The sequence below is a fragment of the Centroberyx affinis genome, unplaced genomic scaffold (assembly GCF_046629955.1).
Source record: "Centroberyx affinis isolate AG114_WGS23_722 - 3 ecotype Tasmania unplaced genomic scaffold, CSIRO-AGI_Caff_v1 ptg000435l_1, whole genome shotgun sequence".
Classification (NCBI taxonomy): domain Eukaryota; kingdom Metazoa; phylum Chordata; class Actinopteri; order Beryciformes; family Berycidae; genus Centroberyx; species Centroberyx affinis.
In genome coordinates, this window is record NW_027279099.1 from 94,563 (window position 1) to 121,012 (window position 26,450).

Here is a 26,450-nt window from a genome sequence, read left to right on the forward strand (position 1 = left end):
GCTGCCCACAGTGGGTCGCACTGCAATCATTTTTGTCTCTAGAAAAAAACAAAAAAACATATCTGCCCCTTCAACGTTTTCCAAAGACAATTTCAATATTTGATCAGGAAAAAAATCGCTTATGAAACGGCACATTAATCAATGTTTTGCTTACATGAAATCTGAGAAGCCATCGCTTACATATAGGCTACAGACGTATTGTTTTTGGCCTGCAGCCCCTCTGATCGTTTTACATTTTGGCACAAAGTTGCAGCACCCCCTGACCCAAAATTAACTTTTTTTGTGTGTGTGTGTTTACCCCGCGATGGTTTGAGATTATTAACATTAAGTAAGGCCGGCCTATGAAGTTTTGGATCACGTGTGTGAGCAGAGCCTGGCTGGGTTGAGGGAGTGCAGAGCAGCAGAGCAGCATAGCTCCTCTGGGCGGACGCTTCCACTCTAACCACCGCCTCTCTCTCTCCAAAAGCACTGGGACAGATTTATGCTTCAGCTTTTTCTTTTTATTTATGAGGTCCAGTCCACTCTCGGGACCCTTCAGGACGGTGTAAGAGCGCACAACAAGTGTAAAGAAGACATGGGAAGCCCCGTGTTGCCGAGATGACCGATGGTTTGGTCAAATAAAACGCTCTTTTTGTCGCCAGAGAGGGAAACTTGAAACAAGGCTTGTTTTTGGAGTTCCACCTCCCCTCCTCTCTCTCCGTAGGATTTGATTCAAAGTCGAAAACCAAGATGGCCGCCGATTCCGTGCAGGTAGGAAAAGTTGACAACTGTTGCGAAAAGTGCGCAAACTTGTTTCAGAAGGTCAAATATAAGTTAGTAAACTACTTTATGTGATAGAAATTACGTCGCTAAGAGTAGATAGTGCTGTATTTTGTGAAGGAGCTGTGCCGGATCCCAAAGGGCTGTCTGGGAATTATCCATGGATTGAGGCCTGGGAAACAATTACCTAAAATATCCTAAAATATCCCAGTTTCAACACTGTGGTCTTGTGCGGATTCAGTTGTGTGAAATAACATAACAGCAGATTTGTTCGCTGACCATTGGTTTAAAAGGGGTTAGTGTTACATAGTTCAAGTCAAACAATGGTTATTCAACGTTGCAGGTCATCACGTTACTTTTGGGAAAGAAACAATAATCTGCTCAGCGTATTAGCAGGCTATTTTCCCATTTTAATATGGTACTCAGTTTTGTAAATGCTGTGAAAAATTGTCCATGTTTTGTAAACAGTGTACTTGAAGCAAGTGCTCTCTCTGCCTGATGTAAAGATTTTTTTCCAAACACAATACAGGCCGAATGAATTGAAATAATATCACCTGTAATGTCATGGAAGTCACTAAAATGACCCTCTAACAAGTAAATTACATTTTGATTATAAAAAAAATAGTTGGTAAAGACACAGCAAAGTAACCCCATCTCCACTATTCTCCATGAACAGTCATGACTCACAGAGTAATGTGGTTTCACTTGAGTGACGTCAGTTCTAAAATAAATCTTTCTGACACGAAGTAACAAAAAATATTGTCGAAGTGGTACAACGCTGCCAGGACCTGAACTAATCTCGATGACAAATACAGTCGAGCCAGTCTTTTTCGGTTTCCTCCCAAACGTCCCTCCCTGAGAGTTGTTTTCATGTCCGTGAGAAGATCACTCTGTCTCTTATTTACATTTGTAGGGAGCGATGAGAAAGTAGTGGCTATATCACATGATCATAGAGCTATACCAGCAGTAAGGAGAATGACTGGAAGTTTCTTTATGTTTCACATGAAACTGATCACGGAGTCAACAGGTGAAGATGATGTGCTGTCCTGTCAGTGATGCTGTTGCTGAACTAGACAGGGTTCAACCATAAAAATGTCATTTTATGCTTTTTCATCCCTTTGCATGAAGTGTTTTACTTAAATTATTAATTGATGCCATGTGGAGCTGCCATAGCATTCTGAACTGGCAATATGATAAGTAGGTTTAAAAAATCAAATTGCCACAACATCACATATTAAGTTAAAACTGTAAACAAAGTAGCCCATGACAAAACAAGTTCAGACTAGACTACCTGTTTCTTCTTGAATATGAGGATTTAAATGGATAAAGATCTTGTTGGTTTGGCATTGAGTTGTTATATTGATAGGTCATTCAGTTGTATCTCATTATGCGTATATGTGATCACAGTACATGTTGTGTATGTCATTAGGGCTGCGCAATTAAAGAAATACTGAAATGGCAATGTTGACTATCACAATTGCCAGCTGGAAAAAGGTTGCAGTTTTTTCTCAGTGGGAAAGGTGTTTCAGCCTCCCAGACAAGGTACAGTGGTGTTGTGCTGAATCTCTGGCCCACAAGCCTCACATCTTATTCAAACTGAAGCCAATTCCATGCATTAGCATGTCATTTTCTCGACCTGCGACCTTTTTTTTATATTTTTAAACTGAAAAAGAAATAATTAACTTTGTCATCATGAATCACACCTTAATTGTAATTGCTATATTAAGCAAATAAATTGCAATCTGATTTGTCAGAGTGTGCAGCCCCATATCTCATATCATGACTTTGTATTAATATGGGTTTTTACATATCAAGTGCCAAGCCAGAGGGATTTTCCACCATGTTTGTACACAGAGTCAATACCTTGAGTGGAGTGATACCACCTTGGAAAAAATGTGGCATAAGCAAAACATTCTTAACAAAATGGCACATCTGGCAGCAGTGCACTCACTATTAAAAGCTGTAATTCTGTCTAGCTGAACCTTAAACTCTGCTGCCACCGCTGTGGTTGATGTGGAGCGCAGCCAGTCGTACTCAGCAAAGCAACAGGTGCTGCAGCGCTCAGTTTATCACTCCTTCTCCTTCATGACATTGCAGAGTTAGTTTTCTGGACACAGAGTAAGCTTCCTGCCCTTTAAGATAAAAAAAAAATGAGTACTAACGGTGAGCTGAATTGAAAGACGTAGATTTTGACTTGCCTCGAGACTTGACTACGCCTCGAGTTAAGCCTCCATTTGTATGCTCTTAGTTTATTGGCCTGTGTTGCTATTTCTGGTCGAACACCAAGCACTGACCAACACCATGCAGCCAGCTGTGGGGTGAGAAGAGCGGGTGTCAGGTTGTAGGCTGAGATAGGCCTCGTGCAGAAATGGCAAGGGCTTGGCTTTTAAGCATGAGCCTGGATAGTGGCCTCAACTTTTCCATTGTCCTATTGTCTGAATAGAGCTCTTGTTGTTGGACTTGGAGCTTTCAGGCTTAAAGAGCAAGTTAACCTGCTTATACTTGAGGTTCAGACCTGATGTTTGCTTTTATTTCCCAGTTCCTTTCATGTGTTGGGCACTAAACGGGCTCTATAACAATTTCAACATGTCTAGGTAACAGTTGTCTTACCTTTTTGTAACAATACATTTACATTGTAATTAATTAATGTCAACATGTACTGGATCGTGATCAGTTGGCCCAGTCAAGTTATTATGTGATTTTATGAACAGCCCCAATTCTATGTATCTAATAAATCAATCGGCTTTATATTATATTTTCTTCATATATATATATTTTTTTTTGTTGGAGCCTAATAAAGCAACTTGCAGCAAAGAGATTGCAATAATGGTCCTTGTATTTGGTGTGTGGACATTTGATCTCAGGATACAAAGCAACTAGTAGAGCAACTCTAACTTTAGCAGCTTCCCTCCATCCATCATAACATGTAAGCATTGTAGTGTGTGAGTGCATACAGTTGCTTACAATTCCTGCTTCACTCGTCTTTGAACCAATTAGTCCTGAGTTCCCGGTATGACGTCATTCCCCTGAGCAGGCAACACATTTAAGTAGCAAGAAATGATAAGGCCCGCAGTTTACTGTACAACCTTAGCACAGAGGTAAAAGAGCAACTTAAGGAAGTGTCGCAGTCAGAGAAACGAAAAGTTAAACAAACACGCATTTGAGCACCCGGTCTCCTTCTTGTGATTTAGTCTCTTTGTTTGATCCCAAATTAAAACACAGACCTTGTAGACCTATATGCTGATTTATTTCCACCTTATCTGATCGGCCTTTTCGTGGATTTCCTTGCATTGTTGCTCAGTAAAATCGGCCCTTTTCGGTGTCCTCGTGCTGTCCTCAGACCGCGCTGGTCAAACACAGCTACAGTGCAAACACGTTTTGTAGGGCAGTGAGCAGGGAAAGAGAGCTGCCTTTTCTTTTTTTCTCCCCCTCTTCCACTTCCAGGAGTTGTGACCTCCATTTTACCTATGAGTCATCAAGGAGCCTCTGGACCAGGATGTGTGCAAACTATAGTTTCCTCTGAGGAGAGCACCTATAGAGGAGAGAGCAGGGTTTCACAAGGGGTGGCCAGGCAAGGGTACGACTGTGCACTCGAGGCCTACAGAAATCCCTAATCCAACGATGCACCTGTAGTCTTAACTTGTTTTTTTCCCGTATAAATCTATTAGTCAGGTGCACAGTATGTTAGTTTGTGTGAAACTGAAGGAGGAGTTGGACAACACACTATATAAAGTCATGTTCTTTGCTTTAGATGTGTGATTGCACTGGCTTGGTTGATGCACAGTACTCTATTGGCTTGTTTCTACAGTGACGTCCTGACAGGCTCCAGTGTATTCAGAAAGTTTTGTTTTCACCGGTAGACAAAAGCTCCCTCTATCTTCACCATCCGCTGCACCGGCTGAGACTTGGAACAAGAGTTTATCGGCAGTCTCTACTATGTTTTGAACTTCATTACTGTCGTTGGTTTATAGTTTGACAGAGCTCCTCCTCCGCCTCCTCTCCTCCACCACACAAGTCACTCCCCGGGGGGAAGCCGCTGGACGTCTGGCGTTATGTTTTTAACTCAGGTTAATTTTAGACACCATCCTCTCCCTGGAGCGAGATTAGGTCCCATTCTGGGCTGCTGTGACCTCACAGAGCGAGAAGCTAAGAGGGATTTGGCTGTCGCTGCTCAGACGGTTTATCTTCCCTGCTGATGTCAATGGTCTGTGTGAGAAAGAAAGCACAAACAAGAGAGAGTGAGAGAAACACAGACACTGACGGACTTTGAGTGGCTGACTCCGACTTGACTGAGCCTCTGACCGTTATGGTGTAGCCTGATCGTTGTGGCGAAGGATATCGTTACTGCTACTAAACAAAAGACCTTCACTGGTGTTCGCGTAATGACAATTTAGCTGGTCAGTGGAACATGCGTGGACTGGCTTTTTCAACTGATCTAGAGATGGAGTTGGCTGAAAGTGATGATGTAATGGTAAGACATTTGGTTCAATGTCATTAGTAAAATCTAGAAATTTAGTCTTGTTGGATTGATCCATCTTTTTGTTGACCGGTCATTAGGCAGATGTAATCTTAACACTAGCTCACTAGTGTAAGTAAATAGCATGAAGCCTAAATGTGGATATGTGAAAGTGTGTGTGAGCTTGGCTGGCTGTTTCTTTTATGGCACAGATCTAGTCGCAGTTGTAGTGTGGTGATGTGCTGTTGTTTCACGCCTCATTGTGCCCTTGTTCTGTGAATGGAGTAAATTCACTAAGTCTTCAACACTCCTAAGCTTGTTACACTTCCAGAGGCTTTCAGAGGCCAACGAGTTCTAGTTTACATTTACGTTAGGTATTCAGCCGAATACAAACATAGAAAGTTTGCCTTGAGTGGGTGGATTGTGCAGTGGTAATATCTCCAAAACATCAAAGGTCACAGCTTTGTGGGAATATGAGCAAATATGTTTATGCATAACAAATTGAGTGATTAATATTAACAAATTGAGGACAGGCCCTATATTTTTATGTGATAATTCAGCCTATATAAGCAATGATCACGCATAGAGGCTAGGAAAAGTAATATAGCCATTACTTTCTCATTGCTCCCTACAAATGTAGTGTGATAATAGTCACCATGTTACACAATCGAAAGGTCATATCAGCTAACTAACAGTTCAAAATTAGACGATATTTTCAAAGCATAGTGCTTTGATTGATAAACTCTATTAACTTGTAATGCAGTAATTCTTTGCAGTCCTCACTGCCAGCAGCTGGCTCGGGCCAGAGTCACTCTGACTGTTCTGACTGGCGGGATGTCAGCGCTGTGTTCAACAATGACCTTTTAAAGCCGAAGCCATTCAGGAAGTCACTTCCTAATCCCTCCTTAGTTAAGGTGACTGCTATAAGGATGCAGGTCATGGGTGGCTGACAACAGCAGTGAAAACAACACAGACAGAGGCTCAACTTCAAAACAAACCACTATACTGTGTTGACCTCAGAATATTGATTTGTATAGTATCCATTTAACATGGTGAAGATTTTAGCTAGTGTAACGGATATTAGATCTCTGAATTTAAGGTTTGGTCTGACATTTCAATTTGTTTCAGTCATCAGAACATCTCACTCATCTGAATCATGTCCATCAGAAATTAACAGTGCTACTGTATTGGCTATGAAGAAGACTCAACTCTGGGATTCATTATTGATGAGGCCTACTAGACGATCAGGGTCAGATCACAGTATTGTAGATCATCAAACTGCCAGTGTATAATGTGAAACCTAGTAGCCCCTTGGTTTAAAATTAACTTCTGTAGCCCTACCCAAGTGAAAGTTGGCAACTCTTCTATATCTTTAAGTTGTTGCTGCATTGCCACTGTCATGAGATGGAAATATATGTATTTTGTGAGACAATAGCTTCAGCTGATGTTGCACGGTGTATTTTGCATGTATTTTTTGAGCTCTATGTAAAAAAGCTTGCGTGCGCAGGTTGTTTTTTGTTTCAATCATTGACCTCTCTGTCCACTCCTCTTTGTTATCCTCCATCCCTTTTTCCTCCTCCTCCTCATCCTCCCTCGCTGACCTTCTCCGCTAACATTGCATTCCTCATCTTTCTCTTACCTCCTCTTTTTCTTCCTCTTCCTCCTCCTCTCCTGCTCTTCTTCAGGGGGATGCCAGGGGCCAGCTGGTGTCGGAGCGGCTGGGTCTGGGACACAACCTGGACCTGTCCGACACCATGGTCCAGCAGAAGCTGGACGAGATCAAGGAGCAGATCCGCCGCGAGATCCGCAAGGAGCTGAAGATCAAAGAGGGGGCAGAGAACCTGCGCAAGGTAATATCACTGATTTTATTTTTCTTATAGGTTACCTATAGGAAATCCGTGCACTGTTTCTATCTCATTGGATGAATTGCCAAACTTTCTCATGTGCAAGACTTCTGTGGGACAAATACAGTAGTAAAACTATTCTATTTTATTCTGTTCTCAGGTGACCACAGATAAGAAGAGCCTGGCTTATGTTGACAACATGTTGAAAAAGTCCAACAAGAAGGTTGAGGAGCTGCACCAGGAGCTGCAGGAGCTCAACGCCCACATTGTGGTCAAAGACCCCGAGGAGCTGCTAGGTAAATTTAAGGAAACAACAACAGCTTGGTAGCTCCAGGGAATTGAAGAACTACTAAAAAAAGTAATCAAGACATGTATAAGCAATTGAAGTAGGTTGATGCTATACTATGCTGTACTTCTTGCACAGCATGTGAGATTGGTGTAAGCCATGTGCTTTTACATCAATTCTGGATGTTTTGTATTTCCCGATATTGAACGCGCATATTGCAAGTGCAAAGCTTTGCTTGATAACTTATTTTGGTGATGTCCTATGACCTTTGTCAGAGCCATAGAAATACCTAATGAGAGCATGCACACACACACATATACACACACACAGCATATTCAGTCTTTGGAGGTGACTCATTCTCCAGAGGCTGACATTGTTGCATTCCACATTCCACCAACAGTTACAACGGGCCCGACGATTGTTCCCCTCCGAGGCTGTTGAAAGCCCGCTCCTGTGCATTTGTCGACAACAATGGAATTTGGAGAGCGTTACCACAACAGGGGGCGCATTCAGTATGGTTTTGTTACAGTAGTTGCCTTATGGGATAATTGTTGGCGAGTGACCGGGACCGAAGTCAGGAAGAGAAGGAATGATATTTTTCTGGCTGCTACCATCACATCCCCCTATTCAGTTGACATTAGGAAGTAGATGAGGAGGGACGTGTGTGTGGAGGGGAGGGGGTTGTTTGTCTTGGTAAATGGTTGTGTTAAGTGGGAACAAATTTAGCCTGACTCAGTGACCCCTTATCTGATGAGCGAGGGATTTTTGTTCAGTGACGCAACGCCAGCGGAATGTCGCTGGCCATCGCAAGATGATGGAGAGGAACCGATTGCAATTCGGCTCCAAAGTCATGAGACAAGTTCTTGAAATACATTCAGCTCTAGGAAGGAGTTCCTCTACCTCTAAGAACAGCCAGAATGTGCTCTTGTTCCAGGAAAGCTATAGGGGGGCTCTGGTTATTCTCTGCCTCTCAGCTGAGGCCAGAAATGGACTAACTTGTCTGGGAGTAGGAGTGCTGCTGTAGGGTCACCCATCAGGTCCCCCTGTTCCATATGATCTCATTCATAAAGAGTGTTAAACTGATCCAAGATCAGCAGTTTACTCCCTGAATACCAAGTCCAATCCATTTCCTCACAGTCATCATGTCACATTTCCAGTGAAAACTGCCTAGACCAGTGTGGGGCCAGTTTCTCCAGTCATGATGTCATTGTTTGGAGAGTATTGTTAGCATGTTTCTCATTGACTGCCGATTGGATCAGATTGGGCTAGTCAGAGGGAGGGTTCCCCTTGTCAGCTGTCCAGCAGTGACATCAGCCTGCCAGCTATTCAGTAGCTCAGTAACTTGTCCTGTGGCCCAGCATGGGCTGGACTGTGAGAGAGAGAGAGAGAGAGAGTGGGGTCCTTGAATTCTTGGCTTGCTGTGACCTCCACCAAACCCCCTCCTGTAGAGAGGGAAACCCCGGGGGCTGACTGGCTGACTGTACATATGCAGCGCTTCTACACACATGTATCTAAGCATACACTTGTCATCGTCACATACACATTACACATGACACTGAGGTGCGTAAGAGTAGACAGAGGGATACGCAGGTATGCTAACACAAACACAACAGCAAAAATATTATTTTACTTGTCATTCAAACCTGATGTGAGCTCCTTTAATCACTTTGAGACTCCAGACTCAGAATGTGCAGAGTGTGAATATGCCACTGTTGGTACTGGCATGTGCTGACACTGATATCACTGAGATGGCAACACAACTCATTTTTTATGAACCTGTAATCTTCATTAGTACTGCTTATATTAATCTTTGTAAATGGTTGCCTAATTACCTTGCCTAACTTAATTTTAGTTTTCTGAACTCTCGAAGGCATTTTTGCCCCAAACCCCGGTTCACAGGCAATCTACCAGTATGTGGTTTGGACGAGAATCTCAAAGCGGGGCGTAAGTGCACACCCTGATGGCATGCTCTTCCTGTCTAGCCCCACCTCTCGGTGTGTGTCTATAAGAGGGAGGGTAGCCCCGGGGAAGCTGACATCCTCCCCTCCTGCCCATTAACAGAAACCTCAGCGGAGATGCTCTCTCTGCTTATTAGAGTCATTAGATGAATCATTTAGACTTCATTTATTTAAGTTCAAAGAATCACATGCTTCCCTTTTCAACATATCCCACAGGTGTTCAAAGGAATCAGTCGACACTGTTTTGATGAATCATACACTGAATGAATCACAGACCCGCCTGCTGGTTATTGTTATCCATCTCTGGCAGTGTCTCCTCTTCTGTCAGAATTACTGATTTTCCTCATCACTGTCATTTTAGTAAATCTATCAGGCTCACTTATATAGACTTGCATCCTAATGTACCAGTGGCCTGTTCCGGACACACTCAAACCAAATCCGACACATGCACTCTTTGATATGACATCACATTTTTAGTTTCGCAAATATGTATGATTTCATGTCATTTTCAGGGAACTTCTAAAAAATGGAAATGGAAAATGACATCAAAGAGTGTGTGTGTCTGGAAGTAGCCACTGTTATGACACATCCATAAGTATACAGCCTAATATTTCCTAGATCCTTCTCAGAAATTGGCATTGTCTGTGTTTATGCTGTTGCACCTGTTGCTATTCCACATCAAAACGCAATGGTGAAATCACTTTTTGACTTGTATTCCAGTTTGCCTACCTCAAGTCCCTCACTAGAGAGAAGCGCCTTAACGACTGCACAGACTCTAAAAAAAACTTGCATTACAAGTCGAGAGAAGTCAGGCAGGTTTTTTTGCCCACTTCACCTGTGTGCATGTGTGTGTGAAAGTTTTGCTCCGTGCTCCTGCGATGGGCCTGGGGAGGGGCTTTCTGTGCGCCGTTCGAGTCCAGGCATGAAAAAAAAAAACAGTGAGCTCATCCCTCAGAACTGTGGTCCAGCTGAGGTGATAGAAGACACTTGTTTTCTCGTTTTGAATTGAAGTGTGTGTGTGTGTGTGTGTGTGTGTGTGTGTGTGTGTGTGTGTGTGTGTGTGTGTGTGTGTGTGTGTGTGTGTGTGTGTGTGTGTGTGTGTGTGTGTGTGTGTGTGTGTGTGTGTGTGTGTGTGTGTGACCCCTAAGCCCTCAGGCAGCTGGGAGAACACAGTGCTGCTGGATCCAACTGTCTCATTCTGGACAAAAAGACTATTGGGAAAAGTTATATGAAGTCCCAAACGTTTGAAATATAATTAGAGGTTGTCGGTGATATATCATCATCAACATCAACGTGTGTGCCATATTTGCATGCGCAATAATGTCGCTGGAAATTGTCTGCAAGTTCACGCTTGTTTTTTTCATTCTCCCAGAATAGAGAAGGCCCCAGGGTTTCCCTCTGTTCTGTTACAGTTGGAACAGACTTCCCACCGCTACAGGGTGTTTTGCCATTTACAGGAAAGCACTAAGGAGTTCATAGAAAATTCCCTTCAATCGTGATTTTCTTTGCGTTACAGCTCTTGTTTATTTCCCAAGCGATATGTGGCAGGCACTCGCCGCTCTTTGTTTCTTAAAGTGTTATACTACCAAGTCAAGTTCTCTACCCATCTTGAAAGACTGAATATCGCTGTGCTCTGGCTGCAGCTTTGATGCGCTGTAACCATGTGTTTCTTTTGTTTGTATCTGCATGAGAGAGAAAAAAATTGTGGAAAAGAAATATCCAGTTATTACTACTCTACTATTACACTTTAAATGATGCTGTTTGAAATCATTGAAATCCTCACTCTGCCACCATCCATTCATCTGTAGACTGAAGTCCAACTTTTATCCAGACTTGCTATAGATATCTAATGTCACTGACTGTATGATTCCTCTTGTGTCACTGCAGACCAGTCAGAGTAAAGAGAGGGAGAGGGGGGCCTTCAGTTGAAATGGAGTCTTGTGCTAACAAACCTTGTCAAAATATAAACAGCAGACCTTTCTGGATACATTATCGAACTACTGAAGTTGCTACCTGACATGCGTTTTTGTAAGCAAAGTTATAGTTCATTTTGCTGAGCAACAGAACTGTTTAGCTAAATGAAAAACGTCTGGTAGCCAAAAATAGCACATACATGTTGAGTTATTTACAATCCATATTTGACAGAACCATATATCTGAGGTTATTTTGAAAGGAATACTTTTCTTTATTAGCAAAAAATACTAAAATTAGATAGGGAAAAGTGAGTTGCTATTACAGTATTTACCGTATGTTATCCTGTTAACATAACTAACATGATATAGATGGAGGCCTAATACAAGTGGTGACAGACGAAGTAGTTGGTCCAGTAGGCATTAACCTGTTCTCTGTTTTTATCTTTACCCAGAATGCCCTCTGACCCCAGACACCCCCAACAGCGAGGCCAGGATGTGCACCAGCAGCAGCCGCCTGGCTGCCCTGAAGAAACAGAACGACATCGAGCTCAAGGTCAAACAGGGCGCCGAGAACATGATCCAGATGTACTCCAACGGGCCCTCCAAGGTAGGATCCAGCAAGGTGTGTGTGTGTGTGTGTGTGTGTGTGTGTGTGTAACTTGACGTCCAAGTTATAGCCACTACAAAGAATTCGGTAGCTTTTAATCTCATAAGCCCCACTTCATGTCAGACTGCAGAAGTGTGTAATAAATTGCTCCCATCAGTTACATTTAAGTGAACTATTTAGCCGCCCAGGAAGAGTCCAAAAGGTCACCAATAACACTCTTATTAATGTCAAGCCGCCATCATCTAGTTTCGTCTGTTGCGTTCACCTCTGACATTCTGACAGCATTAAATGACACAGTAGAGAACAGGATCCAGATAGATTGTAACTGCTCAAAGGCGAACTTACCCAACATGACCTTTAGCTTGCTTCCCCACAGCACTTTCTGTGGTTGCCATTGCTTATTGGCCACTCGTCTTGGAAATCTTTCTTTCTTCACTTGTACTTGACTATTTTAGTCTTGGGGATGAGTTAAAAAATGAATCTTCAAATTTAATCTAAATCTCCTCTTGTACTCTATTTCCTTCCTGCGTTTTTCAAAGCAAATGACATGGCTTGCTAATCTTGTTACCTAAGTTACCCTTTTCTAAAAGACCATCGAGAACAAATTAAAACAGTTGAACAACAACAAAATCCACCCAATCCTCCTCCCTGCACATAGTGATTCATAGTTTACAGCCGTGAGACATGAGCACATCGTAAACAGACTACAGGACAGAGCTGTATCTTGTACCACAGGTTGGAAGGAATTTCTAGACTTGTAATCATATGCAACACAGCATTAGGTAACAGAAGAGTCTTTTTTGAATGGTACCATGACTATTATCTGACTGGTACACATGGGAAACGGAGCAAACAGGCTTGTTGACAGTCTGAAAACCCCGTCCCCGCAGAATGACCATACATAGTGGGTTTGCTTTTACAGCTTCCCTGCAGGGGAGGAGGAAGCGGGAGAGGGCGGGCTTCGCACTGACACACACTCTGTCATATGCATTGTTGTTTGTTCACAAAGCTCCTCTGGTCCTTGTGGCTACTCTAATCCTCAGAATTAGAAAAACTATAATTTAGTCCGGAGGTGTATGTTACAGCGCTAATAATAACAGCTGAGAGCCACTGGGACTCATCTCGGGGTCTTGCGTCAGTCAGTGGTAACTGAAGCCACTCTGTAGTAGAGAGTGTAGTACAGTGTAGAATATCAGGAGCCTCAGCCCTGCTTTGCCAGTCATACAGTGTTGCCCTATAGCATATGTTTCTATGGATATGTCTTATAAGGCTAAGTGTAATTTAGTTTAGTGTGGATTCATCAAAATCAGGGTTCCCGCAGGCTTTGAAAATCTTTGAAAGTTTGTGGATTTGAGAAAAATAAAGGAAGGCCTTCTTTTTTTTTTTTTAAATGAATTGATGGCATTGAAATACTTTAAAATATAGCACCAAGATTGATCAGTAGTCCTCAACTCTATGGACCTCTCTTCATCCTAGGATCGTCATGACCCTATGATCCATATTTGCTAAGGCTAAGGTGCATACCATGCACCCACAAGGTCCTGGGGTGGAATCTTTCTTGTCTCTCTTCACTATAAAACTATCTAATAAAGGCAAAAATGTCAAAAAATAACCTTAAAAAAATGAGGCCTCTATTATGTCTAATATTGACAAATGTTATGTCTTTTGTCATGACAAATGTCATGTCTGCCTATTTTGAGTCCTTGAATTTCACCAAACAAGACATTGAAAGTCTTTGAAAAGTCCTGAAAAAGAAAAGAGATGATTTTAAAACAAGACAGTTGCAGAGTCGGGCCCCAACAAAGTGAAGCCTGGTCAAATAATGAAGTAAAAATTTAACTCAGGACATCGGTGGCTTCAAGGTAATGTCACAGACCCAGGTGTTTGTAGTGTAGCACAGTAATGGGTGACTGAAAACTGCTGCATAACTCCTGTGAAGGTATGTTATGTAAGTGACCCCCTGGTCAGTGCAGTGTTCCCTGGCCAGAGAGACGGAGATAGACAGAGAGAGGCACCTTCCAGCTGGAAATAGTCCTGTCCTGATGTCAGAGAGGAAATGCCTGTCAGACAGAGGTCTTTCCTGCGCGCGCCACCGTCAACAACCAGGATTCAAACTTCAGAGGAAACCTGGGTGGAGTTTGCTTACTCCACTATACGTGTGTGTGTGTGTGTGTGTGTGTGTGTATTTGCATGCATGAGAGGGACGGCAATAATGACGCATGCAGCACACAATGACATTCCACTTTCATTTTTTTGTGAATAAGATTTCCCATGTGGTCACTCATACTTTGGCTCCGATTAAGGGCATGAATTGATGGCCTCGCTGTTTGTGTTACATGCTCACAACAAGACACAAACTCTGACGGGAATGACGTGCATTTGGGCCACTTGTAAAAGTTATTTGACTCAGGAAGACTGAGTGTTACATGAAAACAAAATGAAGTATAAGTATGGCTGGTATAATTTTTGCCTTTGTCTTCAAATTTTGCCCGTAGGATCGTAAGTTGCTAGCGACCGCCCAGCAGATGCTCCAGGACAGCAAGACGAAGATCGAGTTCATCAGGATGCAGATCCTCAAGGCCAGCCAGGCCAGCGAGCTGAGCTTCGATAACAACGACGTGATGGGTGAGCCCTCCTTTGCATTCAGCGACCCATTAGAATTACTCAGCATTGCCTTTTGACCATAAATTCCCCTGACAGACTAACACACCTGTGCACACACACACTCTATATAAGCGGCCATGTCCCTCCCTCTCCTCCAGCCAAGCCCATCATCAGCCCGCTGGACCTGCGGGTGGAGGAGCTGTGTCACCACGCCAGGATAGAGTCCGCCGTGGCCGAGGGAGCCAAGAACGTCATGAAACTCCTCGGCTCTGGAAAAGTCACAGAAAAGAGAGCGCATTCAGAGGTAGGTGGTGTGTGTATGTGTGTGTGTGTGTGTGTGTGTGTGTGTGTGTGTGTGTGTGCAAAATTCACATCCTCTACCTCCTTCCTAAACAACAAGCACTGGCACAGATTCTTCTGACAACAAAACAATTAGACGGTGATTGGAAAACAAACAGGAAGCAGTTTGTCATCCCTTAAGACCCTATAGCAGTGTGGTCGACACACTCACTGATGACTGAAATGGAGTTTAATGGAATTTAAATGGAACTGACCGCTATACTGCCGCTGTGCTCCACTCAAGTAAATGGACCATGTAATTGATGTTCCTCTCTCTCTCCATCCCTCGCTTCCTCTCCTCTCCTTCCACCCTCCTTTGCTTCCTCCTTCCTTCTTTCATTCCCTCCTTCCCTCTCTTCTCTCTTCAGGCCCAGGCCCGCTTTAACGAGTCCAGTCAAAAGCTTGACCTGCTGCGGCATTCCTTGGAGCAGCGCCTCAGCGAGTTGCCCAAAAACCACCCCCGCAGCAGCAGCATCGTGGAGGAGCTGTCCCTCCTCTCCTCGCCGGCCCTCAGTCCCAGGTCCAGCATCATCTCCACGCAGAACCAGTACAGCACCGTGGCCAAACCCGCCGCACTCACAGGTAACCGGATCAACTCTCGCTAGGATAACGAGGGGGTTGGTTATTGCTAATGCATCAATGCTTTGACATAATTTTTGTTACTGTTATGGCCTCCTGGACTCATCCTTTTGTTCTTAACCACCATACAACAAAGATGAATTTAGTTAAACCTGGGTATTTTAAAATGACTCCTATTACTGTTGTACTAATTTTTGGTATTTCAATCCTTTAAAGGGATCAAAGGGTATAAACATGTATCAAAGCTTGAAAATGTTGGATTCTTATAATGAGACTTTGACTTTTTTGTTTTGGCATTTTTACTGAGGATGTTAACTGAGTGTGGTCTGTTTTCAATTAAAAATGACAATTCAGAAAATAACTGACCTCACTGCACTAACGATGTGTGCTTTCATTCAGCAAAGAAAGGTTTTGGAAACCTGTCATTTTAGAACCCGTATTAAACAAATTATTGGAAAATTTCCCATCGCCCAATTGTACACTTGGCACAGTGCTGCTGGCCCTATTTTTTTCACACTTGCACGATTCAAGTACACAGTTTTTGTGGTAGAACAAAACACAGGACACCGACTGTTATTGTCCCACATAGCACTGAAACCAGACTTGGCCGGCTTTTAAGTTTCCCTTAGTCACACAGCAACACTCCTGATACACTCCAACCTGATGGATCTGTAAGTGAAGTGATTAAATCTAGTCTTAGCCTGGATACTAATCTGGTCATAACAGTCACCTGGTAAATTTTGAAAGTATACTATTTGAAATGAGTGAAATGGGATATCTGCACAGCCTGGAACCTGACGAGTTACATGGCACAGACCATGCTGATCAGTACGCTGTCCTCTCCTCCAGGCACGTTAGACGTCAGGCTCATGGGCTGCCAGGACCTTCTGGAAAACGTTCCAGGCCGCTCCAAAGCCGGTTCTGTTCCGCTGCCCGGCTGGAGCCCCAGCGAGACCCGCTCATCCTTCATCAGCCGAGCAAACCGGAACCGCGGCGCCAGCGCACGCAACCTGACGAAGAATGAGGACCTCTCCAGTAAGTAGATCTTCCCGCGTACGCTGTCTGAAAGGTTTTCTTCAAAGTAATGCACCTGCACACATAAGAGTAAACACCGATAAAAGATTACAAGAGTCGACATGGCCACCAATAAAGCGCAGCTAGCCGTGCATTTAATTATTAGCACAGTTTGAATGTGTCTGAGCCATAAGATTGCTTGGCTGAAATGACCCGTTGTATAGCAACTGAATCACCGTCACAAATGCGAGATTCTGAATAGGTCAATATTTAACAAATTGTGTGTGTGTTTATGTTTCCTCAGATGAGATCAGCGCAGTGCTGAAGCTGGACAACACAGTAGTCGGCCAGACGAGCTGGAGGCCGGTCAGCAACCAGGCCTGGGACCAGAAGTTTACATTGGAGCTGGACCGGGTAACACACAGCTCTGCCCTTGACCTAGATTCCTGTTGTTGACTCAACGTTGTGTGTGGGTAATGTAGTTTGTGTGTCTCACATCTGTTTGTTGTCGTGTGTGTGTGTGTGTGTGTGTGGTTGCCCTCTAGTCCCGTGAGCTGGAGATCTCGGTGTACTGGCGAGACTGGCGTTCGCTCTGTGCTGTCAAGTTCCTGCGCCTGGAGGACTTCCTGGACAACCAGCGTCATGGGATGTGTCTGTACCTAGAACCACAGGGGATGCTGTTTGCTGAGGTACACACATATGCATACACACACACACACACACACACACACACACACACACACACACACACACTGACTACATTCACTCCGTACCAGTTAAAGGGGCAGTAAGTGACTTTTATCTGCCTCTCTTGGCGACTAAGAAATTGCAGCAATATTGAACAGTTTATGGAGCCTATAATGGACAGAAATATAAAAGTCACATTTTCACAACAGAACGAGCAAGCTAGCTCATTAGAGGGGGGGTGTGGGGATGGTCCAAATCACAGTCCTGGCTGGAAAGGGAGGTTTGAAAGCCAGAAATCTCAGCACCTGACAGTAATATTGTAATATTGAGTCATTGGTATTGAACAACAACCCGGTCAACCCCTCGCAGAGATTATGGTCATTTTTTGCTATGGGACAGTAAAAATTGTACTTAATGCACCTTTAACCCCAACCTTAACATAATTCCTAACCTAACCTAATTCTCCCCCTAAACCTAAGCCATTACGCTAAAAAAAGCCCTTTGTAGAAGTGAGCACTGGCAAAATACACAACCACTCACACACACGTCTTGAGTATGCATTATAAGACAATCTTGTGTCAATACATCCTGTATGTTTAGGTAGAGATACCGGCATGTACATATATGCACATACACACTAACACAGCACCGTGACAATTGTACCCATTAAAAGTTCTGTTTGCTGGGTCGTCTGTACCTTCATCACATTTCTCTTGTTCAGGTGACATTTTTCAACCCCGTTATCGAGCGACGGCCGAAGCTACAAAGACAAAAGAAGATTTTCTCAAAGCAGCAAGGTGAGTGGGTGTTGCTTTACACATTTTCAGGGCTTACTATTGTGAAACAGACATGGCCTTAGTCTCCACGAAAACCAGTCCCAGGAGGTCATGACCTCACAGTTGCCATGGAGATATGGGTTTCCTCTTATGTGATGGAAAAGTTCAGACAATAAGTAGGTTGGTGTCAGTGTCTGATCCTGTTCCTCCCACTGTTTCTCATTCTCCCTCACATCATCATCATCTCTTTTTTTTCCACCTTCATCCCCTCATCCACCTATATCACTTAATCCCACACGTCTCCCTGCCCTCCCTGACTTATTCCCCTCCCCCTCCTTCCCCTCCTCCCCCTCTCCCTGCCCCCCTCTGCTTCCTCCTGGTCAGGTAAGACCTTCCTGCGCGCCCCTCAGATGAACATCAACATCGCCACCTGGGGCCGTCTGGTGAGAAGAGCCATCCCGACAGTCAGCACCAACTCCTTCAGCCCGCAGGCGGCTGAGACCGGGCCCAGCAGCCTGCCTGGTTCCCCCACACCATGCAGGTAGAGGAACACACACACACATACACACACACACACACACACACACACACACACACTGGATTGTGCTCAGCTGATTTTCCCTGGATAAATAAAGGCTAAAAAAGACCAAACACAAACCATTAACGGCATCTTCCAGTAAAAATCACATATTACAATCTAACAGTCATTGGCTGGATCGTTGATTTCGTCATTAATCTGTGCCTCTGTCCCCACACAGCGACCCCCTGGTGACCAAGCTGGACTTTGACAAAGAGCCCACCACAGGACCCAAGCACTACCCAGTGCCCGACGACATCCGAGAACCACTGGCCCAGGATAAGATGCCTGACAAGGAGGAAGTACAGGTGCGGTGTTACAGGAACTAAAGTTGTTGTTAAGGAAGTACTGGACCGATGTAGTCACGGGTCGAGGGCAGCAGGGCAGCTTGCTGGTTTGCGAGTCTGGTCCATTATTTAATCCCCGTAGCGCTCCAGAATAGATATGCACCATACTCCCATTTAAAAACAACGCTTCATTTGTATAAAAGTTAAAATCAGTCAGAAAAGACTTATATAGACAAAAAAGACTATTTACGATGATAGATTCAAGCAGTTGGATGAAGAGCAAAACATACAGAAATCATCAAATAATCACATTTACATGGAGATGAGGCACTGAAGACAGAACATCATTATGGTCCACAGCACTAGATGAGCAGATCCCCACAACTAACTGCAAACATGTTCGTTAGGGAGAGATAACTTATATTTTATGATCACTTTTCCCTCTCAGATAATACTGTCCTAGTCATGCTATGTTCAAAAAACATCAAATCATACCTGGTGCATCCCAGCTTTGTCACCTGTGGTCCTCAGTGTGTCTTCCCCATCTTTCCATAGGGTGTGTGCACATGAGGAAAGCAAAACCGATGTTAAAAAAATAAACACACTCTAACCATGTGTACCTATATATCTTGCGTGACACTTTGCCCTCTGTTCAGGACGCCCTGGCCTCGTTTGACTTCCTGAACAAGAGGAACAGCATAGCGGTGAAGTCCGAGCTGGACGGAGTGGTGGAGCAGGACATCCAGCCGCCAGACCTGGAGCTCACCGCCATACAGAAAGACACAGAGATAAGGTAGGAGAGGTGGAGGGAAGGCATACATCCGCCGCTTTAAAACAGATGCTTGTAGTGTTTGTGTTACTGGTAAAGCCTAAGCTTAAAATACATTTAAAATGAAAGGGAGAAGAGGAGGGGGAAAGGTGAATGGTCTGTTTGCTGTCCTGCTGCTCCCAATAGAGTCTTTTATTTAAAAAGGGGTGACTGAAAGAGAAAAATTACTTATGCGACTAATGCATAGAAGCATTGACAGAGAGATAAATAACTAAACCTTCTTAGCACTCTGCTACTGGTTTTATTTTGGGAGTTGTTGCTGCTGTTGTTATGCATCTTTCACCTTAAATATTAAAGCTGCAGTGACATTGTGTGGCCCATGCTGTAAAAGAGTGTGAAAAAGCAACCAGTGAAAACGGGTGGAAACGCTGCCCCCTGGCTTTGAATCCTCATGTTTTTGATTTTCACTGTCATGTTGCAAAAAATGACCATGTAGATTGCTGCAGCAAGTGCCTTGATTCAAAAGACTTGCTACACGCAGGAAGGTCTACATTGCATTTCTGCATATGTAATGGATCCTAATGTAAACACTGATGCCTTTCCAGGGAAGAAGAGCAATTCAGTCTCCAAGACTTCAAATGCGTGGCAGTCCTTGGACGCGGTCACTTTGGAAAGGTACGTTTTATATCGTCATTCAACACAGTTACATTGTGTGGAAAGTTTTTAAACAGGTTTCTCTATAAGCCGTCTTTCTCCTCTGCATCCCCCAGGTGTTGTTAGCAGAGTATAAAAGCACAGGGGAGATGTTTGCTATCAAAGCGCTGAAGAAAGGAGACATCGTGGCTCGTGACGAGGTGGACAGGTAAAGATCTAATGACTCTCAGACATAGTGTTGACTCTAGAGCTGCAACGATTAATTGATTAATCGATTAGTTGTCAACTATTAAATTAATCGCCAACTATTTTGATAATCGATTAATCGGTTTGAGTAATTTTTTAAGAAAAATAAGTCAAAATTCTCTGATTCCAGCTTCTTAAATGTGAATATTTTCTGGTTTCTTTACTCCTCTATGACAGTAAACTGAATATCTTTGGGTTGTGGACAAAACAAAACATTTGAGGACGTCATCTTGGGCTTTGGGAAACACTGATCCACATTTTTCACCATTTTCTGACATTTTATAGACCAAACAACTAATCAATTAATCAAGAAAATAATCGACAGATTAATCGACAATGAAAATAATCGTTAGTTGCAGCCCTAGTTGACTCCACTCAAAAGATTGTTTGTACATTGTGTGTTCACATGAAGGACGGTTAGAGCATTTGAAGATGTGAACGTGACTTGAAAGTTTCAGTTCCCCATGTTGCCGTGACTCACACCGCCGTCTCCTCCTCTCTCCCCCAGTCTGATGTGCGAGAAGCGGATCTTTGAGACGGTGAACAGCGTCCGCCACCCTTTCCTGGTCAACCTGTTTGCGTGTTTCCAGACCCAAGAGCACGTGTGTTTCGTCATGGAGTACGCGGCGGGAGGCGACCTGATGATGCACATCCACGCCGACGTCTTCTCCGAGCCCAGGGCCATGTGAGTGACCAGCTGAGCTCGGCGTTAACCGTCCGTGTCTGAACTTAACGAATTCCTCCTGCACCACCGGTCCGATTTTGGTGAAACTTGAAGGGATGATGCATCTTGTCACTGATCGGCCCAAGGGGTGCCTGCATCATCAGCATGTTTACTTGGTTTTTTTATATTGATTTTAATAGTACTCATGACTGATCAGTACAAATTTAAGGTTTAAAGGCTAAGAACACATGATTGGGTTATGAACACTTGCCTAGTCACATCTATTTCTAGTAATTCTCACAAGTTTTTCGCTAACGCCTTGTAGTTTCCATGTGCCGATGGAGTGAGTGGGCATTCAAAGTGTGTTTTAGTCAAGCAGCCTGCTAGTTGAATGAAAGCTCACACATTTTACAGCACAGATTATTTTCAGGGGCCTCTCACCAGGAATTCGGGTAGAACCGGCTTTTAAATACCTTAAAAGAGCTTTACCCTCAGTATATAGTTCCTTGTTTCCTCGGCAACAATGCGAGCTAATGAGGTGGATTCCCTCTCTGGTTTTCCTGATTCCTCAGTGAAGGCCACGCCACCTAATCTACTGATTTTTTTTGTACTTTTGCAGATTTTATGCAGCCTGTGTTGTATTGGGATTACAGTTCTTACATGACCATAAGATTGTGTACAGGTAAGATATTCAGTTAATGCTAATGCTTGAATTCATTCCCATATCTGTGTTAGGAGCATAAAGCTATGTTGACTTCTAATGTTGATGTTTTTTTATTTTTTATTTTATTGGAACTTGCAGAGATTTGAAGCTGGATAACCTGCTCTTGGACACAGAGGGCTATGTGAAGATTGCTGACTTTGGGCTTTGCAAAGAGGGTAAGATGGACGACCACATCAGTTTGAAGGCTTCAGACCTCTGTTCTCGAAAGCAATTGATCCGAGACCATGAAGTGGGGTTGCACAATTAATTGGAAAAAATATATTTTCTGGGAAAGGTGTTTCAGACAGCTTCCTAAACAATTTGGTGCTGTGCAGAATCCCTGTCAAATAAATCAGGTTGCAAGCTGAAGAATATCCTTCATTTTTTTTCTAAAGCGTCACCCCTCCCTCCTCAACACACACACACTTTTAACACTTAAAAAAGAACTTGCTTAAAAAGCCTGTATGCCGTATGCATTGCAGTTTATTTTCCAATATTCTGCAAAAAAAAAAAAAGAAAATGAGTCAATGTCATGCAGCCCTACCATAAATTAGTATTCCAGTTTATTGTTTTAAAACTGCACTCCTGGATATTTTCAACCTATCAGTTATGGAATAAACATCCTCCCTGTTGTCAGGAATGGGCTTCAGGGATCGCACCAGTACGTTTTGTGGCACGCCAGAGTTTTTGGCCCCCGAGGTTTTGACTGAAACGTCGTACACCCGCGCCGTGGACTGGTGGGGGCTGGGGGTGCTCATCTTTGAGATGCTGGTCGGGGAGGTGAGTGGACGCTTTCTGGTGTTCGCCTGCTGAGTGTCGCCTCCTTCATAAATTGTGACTCGAAGTCAATAGTTTGGACACACCTGATTGAATGCACTATGTTTTTCATTATCTTAAAGCCATTTTGATCTAAAGGCTTATGCTTACATGCTTGAAATTTGTTTCTTAGACAAATAGAAATAGTGAAATTGATGCCTGTGTATGAATTTCTTTCCAAAGCCTTTGCCTTTCCATCAAGTAAAAGTAAAATATAAGATAGTTTTGATTTGTTTAACACTTTTTGGTCTTTACTATTATTCTAAAATGTGAAAAATAAGTAAAGTAAAATGTGTGTCCAAACTTGACTGCTAGTGTGCATAATCTAAATATTGGATGTTGTCATGCCATTTGATTCATATTGATGTTGTGACAGTCAGAACAACAGTGATTCATGTTCAGTGCCAGTTGTCACGTCTTCATCTTGATACTTGTCTCTTTCAGTCTCCGTTCCCTGGTGACGATGAGGAGGAGGTGTTCGACAGCATCGTCAACGATGAAGTCCGATACCCGCGGTTCCTCTCCACCGAGGCCATCTCCATCATGAGGAGGGTGTGTTCACAAACTGAAAACAAAGGGATCAGTGCATTTATAATGAGGAAATTTTTCACTTCTCTGCATTAGAACTTGATATGCCTGCAGTCTGATCAGGCCGCTCAATCCCAATGTTATTTGTGTGGAAATCCTTGTTGTCTTGTATTGAATTGATGAACCAATTGAATTGTCCTAAAAGAGCAAACCCTGCCCATATATCATTCCAGGCAAATGCTCACTTTATATAAAAGGATTTCACCTGGTAACTGACCAATGTGTGGCCCGTTTAATATTTACTGTACTTTATTGTCCCGTCTTGTCCGTAGCTTTTGAGGAGGAGCCCAGAGCGCCGTCTGGGGGCAGGAGAGAGGGACGCAGAGGAGGTCAAGAAACATCTATTCTTCAGGGTAAGTGACTAAAAGAGCATTTTCACAAAGATTGGTATTTGTTTTCCGTTTTTGTGAATAAGATAAGATGAACTTTATTGTCCCTCAAGGGGAAAGTTGTCTTAGTTGCTATTACGGCTGGGCGATATTGACAAAATCACAATATTTTAGACCGAATACCTCGATATCGATAATGTGACGATATTTTGGGGAGTATTTGTGCTTTCATAAGATATTTACACACAAGAAAAAAAATGGAAAATTTGTTATGAACATTACTAATCAGTAATGTGTAATCAGTAATAAGTAATGTGGATATGGTGATCAGGTGAAGCCAATCATTGTTCATTTTACTCAGCCAGAACAGGCTAATAAGTTCAGAAAATTGTATCACTTTACTGTAACGCAGCCTTTAAGACCAGGAAGAAGTGACATTTAAGTTATTTTACAATAATACGATAACCAAAATCCCAGATATCTAGTCACATATCATGATATCGATATTATACGATATATCGGCCAGCCCACTATGTAGTTGCAAGCTAGGTGAAGTTTCTATGAGCTTATCAGAAAATTCAGACAATTTTTACGCTCTCTCGCTCTTTGCAGAACATGGATTGGAACGGACTGTTGGCCAAGAAGGTGAAGCCTCCGTTCGTCCCGACCATCCAGGGCGCCAACGACGTCAGCAACTTCGATGATGAATTTACCTCAGAGGCTCCGATCCTGACCCCGCCCCGGGAGCCCCGAGCGCTCAACTCCGAGGAGCAGAACATGTTCTCTGACTTTGATTACATTGCTGACTGGTGTTAGCTCACCCGATCCCCCCACCTCACACACACACACACATACACACACACACATAAACACACACACACACACACTGTGAACCAACCAACACAGCGATGACTGTAGCTCACATTTTTCCTCCCTGCCCCAAACGATGAGAGGGGGCAGCGAACGTCGCTCCCTGAGCCTTTGGATTGATCTGTGCCATTTTGAAAAGACGGTCCACAAACCCTCCCCAGACCCTCCCCACTTATTTTTTAATCAACATGAAGAACTTTTTTTAACAAACAGAAAAAAAATGAAACTTTTGTTCTTGGAGAAACTGAGTGAAGGAGGAGGGATGCCCAGTCCTCCTGCACACGTCGTCGTGTCCGCTGTCTGACCACTGAGAATGTTTTTCATATGAACTCCAAGGAGACGGCAACATCACAATCATGTTATTCAATGTCACTGTCTCTTCATTTTTTTGATCTGTACAGATTATATTCATTCGTATATTTTATTGTTTGTTGTTTTCTTTTGTTTTGTTTTTTTTGCAAAGCCCTCGCCATAGCTTAAGGACTTTTATCTCACTGTAAGATTGACATGACTGCCATGATCATGTATGAAATTGTTATTCAATGAATCTGAAGTGCTCAAAGCATTATCATCACTGAACTGGCACTACGGTTTAACTACAACAAACATCTTGACTACTACTACTGCTTCTCGACTTGAAATCCAAGTAAGAAAGAGTTTTCACACTACAATTCCTCTTGTCTATGATCCCAGTCTTCTTCCACAACCCAGTTTTATAAAATGCCTGTTCCATGTTGGACACAACTTTACCCTTTTGTTTTCCCCACACAGCGTTCTTTCCTTCTCCTGAAGCTTGCATGTACTGTATGTCTGGATACAAAGGCCCATACGATAATATAGCTGTTTGGTGTAAAGCATCAGTCCATCCAGTGTTATAAGTTACTAAAGGTATTATAACACTACCCCTCACTTTCTTGGATAGTCACTTTTGAAGTGTTTACTCTATATTTGGAAATGTTGTACTGGAAAGAAGCCCATTACTGAATTAGTGACCTGAAAAGCAATTAAAAACACTTCGAGGGGAGAAATAGCGTTAAAGGTTTTAAACAGTTTCTTCTTTCCTAAGCACTGCAGTGGCTCTTTAGCTTGATGTTGACATTCAGCTGAACTCGGTCCTTGGGAGGAAGCACTGCACACTGCTTTCACTTTGTGTTGCAGTGCTTTACTGAACAATAAAATCAAGCAGGCTGCTGCGCTCCTCTGGCATGAATTCATTTCAGTTCCATTTCAATTCAGTTTGCAGTTAGTGTTTTTCTGTAATTCCTGACTGGACAGCCAGTTGTGGTGGAACTGACTGCATTTGTCCTTGATACCTCAGTTATAAGTTAATGAAAGTAAAAACACTAATCCTAAGTGACTCGCACAGTTACAGCTATACTACCAAAACCCATTCATCCAGTCCCTGTTGGAGGACCAGGGAAGCGGCGCTAATGGAAAAACCAGATTGATGGACTGACAGTGAACCCAATGCCGGATTAACCAAAAGTGTTTTAGTGCTGAGATCTCCTTTGCTCCACCATAAGCCAAGTGCTGAGCTGTTTTGGGGAAACCAGGCCCAACTCAGTGCCAGTTAGTGGTACTAGGTCTGGGTCAATATGCCAATTAAAATACTTTCAAATACTGCTCTGTGATTGGTTGAATTATCCTGGCTGGCACAATGAAACCCATAAATTTGCCTCAAATGAATTAGCAAATTTTGTCAATCTTGTGCTTGAAGCAGCTCAAATATTCAAAGTGACTGAATGTATTTTAATTCAAAGTTGACCCAGAACTGGTGCAGACCTTTTGATATGAATCACTACAGGGGAGGGCAGGGTATATATATATATGTACACAATTGAGCTGAAAGCACTAATTTTATCAATAGTTTTTAATTATCTATGTTTAGCTTAATGATGAAAATAGATTGTACAAAGTTTTTTTTCTTATTTCTCCCCATTGCTTGTGCATGTTGTCAAGAGGACAGACAAGACCGTTATGGATGGTACACCAATATTGAAGTCACACAATCTGTTGCTGTTCACCCTGGTGTAAAAAAAAAAACAGAAGCATTTCTGCAGTCAAGTGTTTGTTGCCTATCATGAATGCACAAATTAAACATTTTTAATAGTGGTATTGCTTTTAT

The 26,450-nt window shown here is 43.0% G+C and overlaps 1 protein-coding gene across 1 annotated transcript; it reads left to right on the plus strand.

The window, feature by feature from the left end:
- The first annotated feature begins 478 nt into the window (after positions 1-478).
- On the plus strand, positions 479-26,437 carry pkn2a (protein kinase N2a). The gene is made up of 23 exons (XM_071516888.1): positions 479-750; positions 6,901-7,065; positions 7,220-7,355; positions 11,669-11,823; positions 14,319-14,448; positions 14,586-14,731; positions 15,135-15,348; positions 16,195-16,380; positions 16,664-16,773; positions 16,905-17,048; positions 17,768-17,843; positions 18,207-18,363; positions 18,581-18,707; positions 19,343-19,479; positions 20,061-20,130; positions 20,226-20,317; positions 20,864-21,040; positions 21,639-21,701; positions 21,822-21,898; positions 22,360-22,502; positions 22,983-23,090; positions 23,399-23,479; positions 24,068-26,437. Exons 1-23 carry the CDS (start codon positions 730-732, stop codon positions 24,269-24,271), a joined length of 2,919 nt encoding a protein of 972 aa, XP_071372989.1. The 5' UTR covers positions 479-729; the 3' UTR covers positions 24,272-26,437.
- The last annotated feature ends 13 nt before the right edge of the window (positions 26,438-26,450 follow it).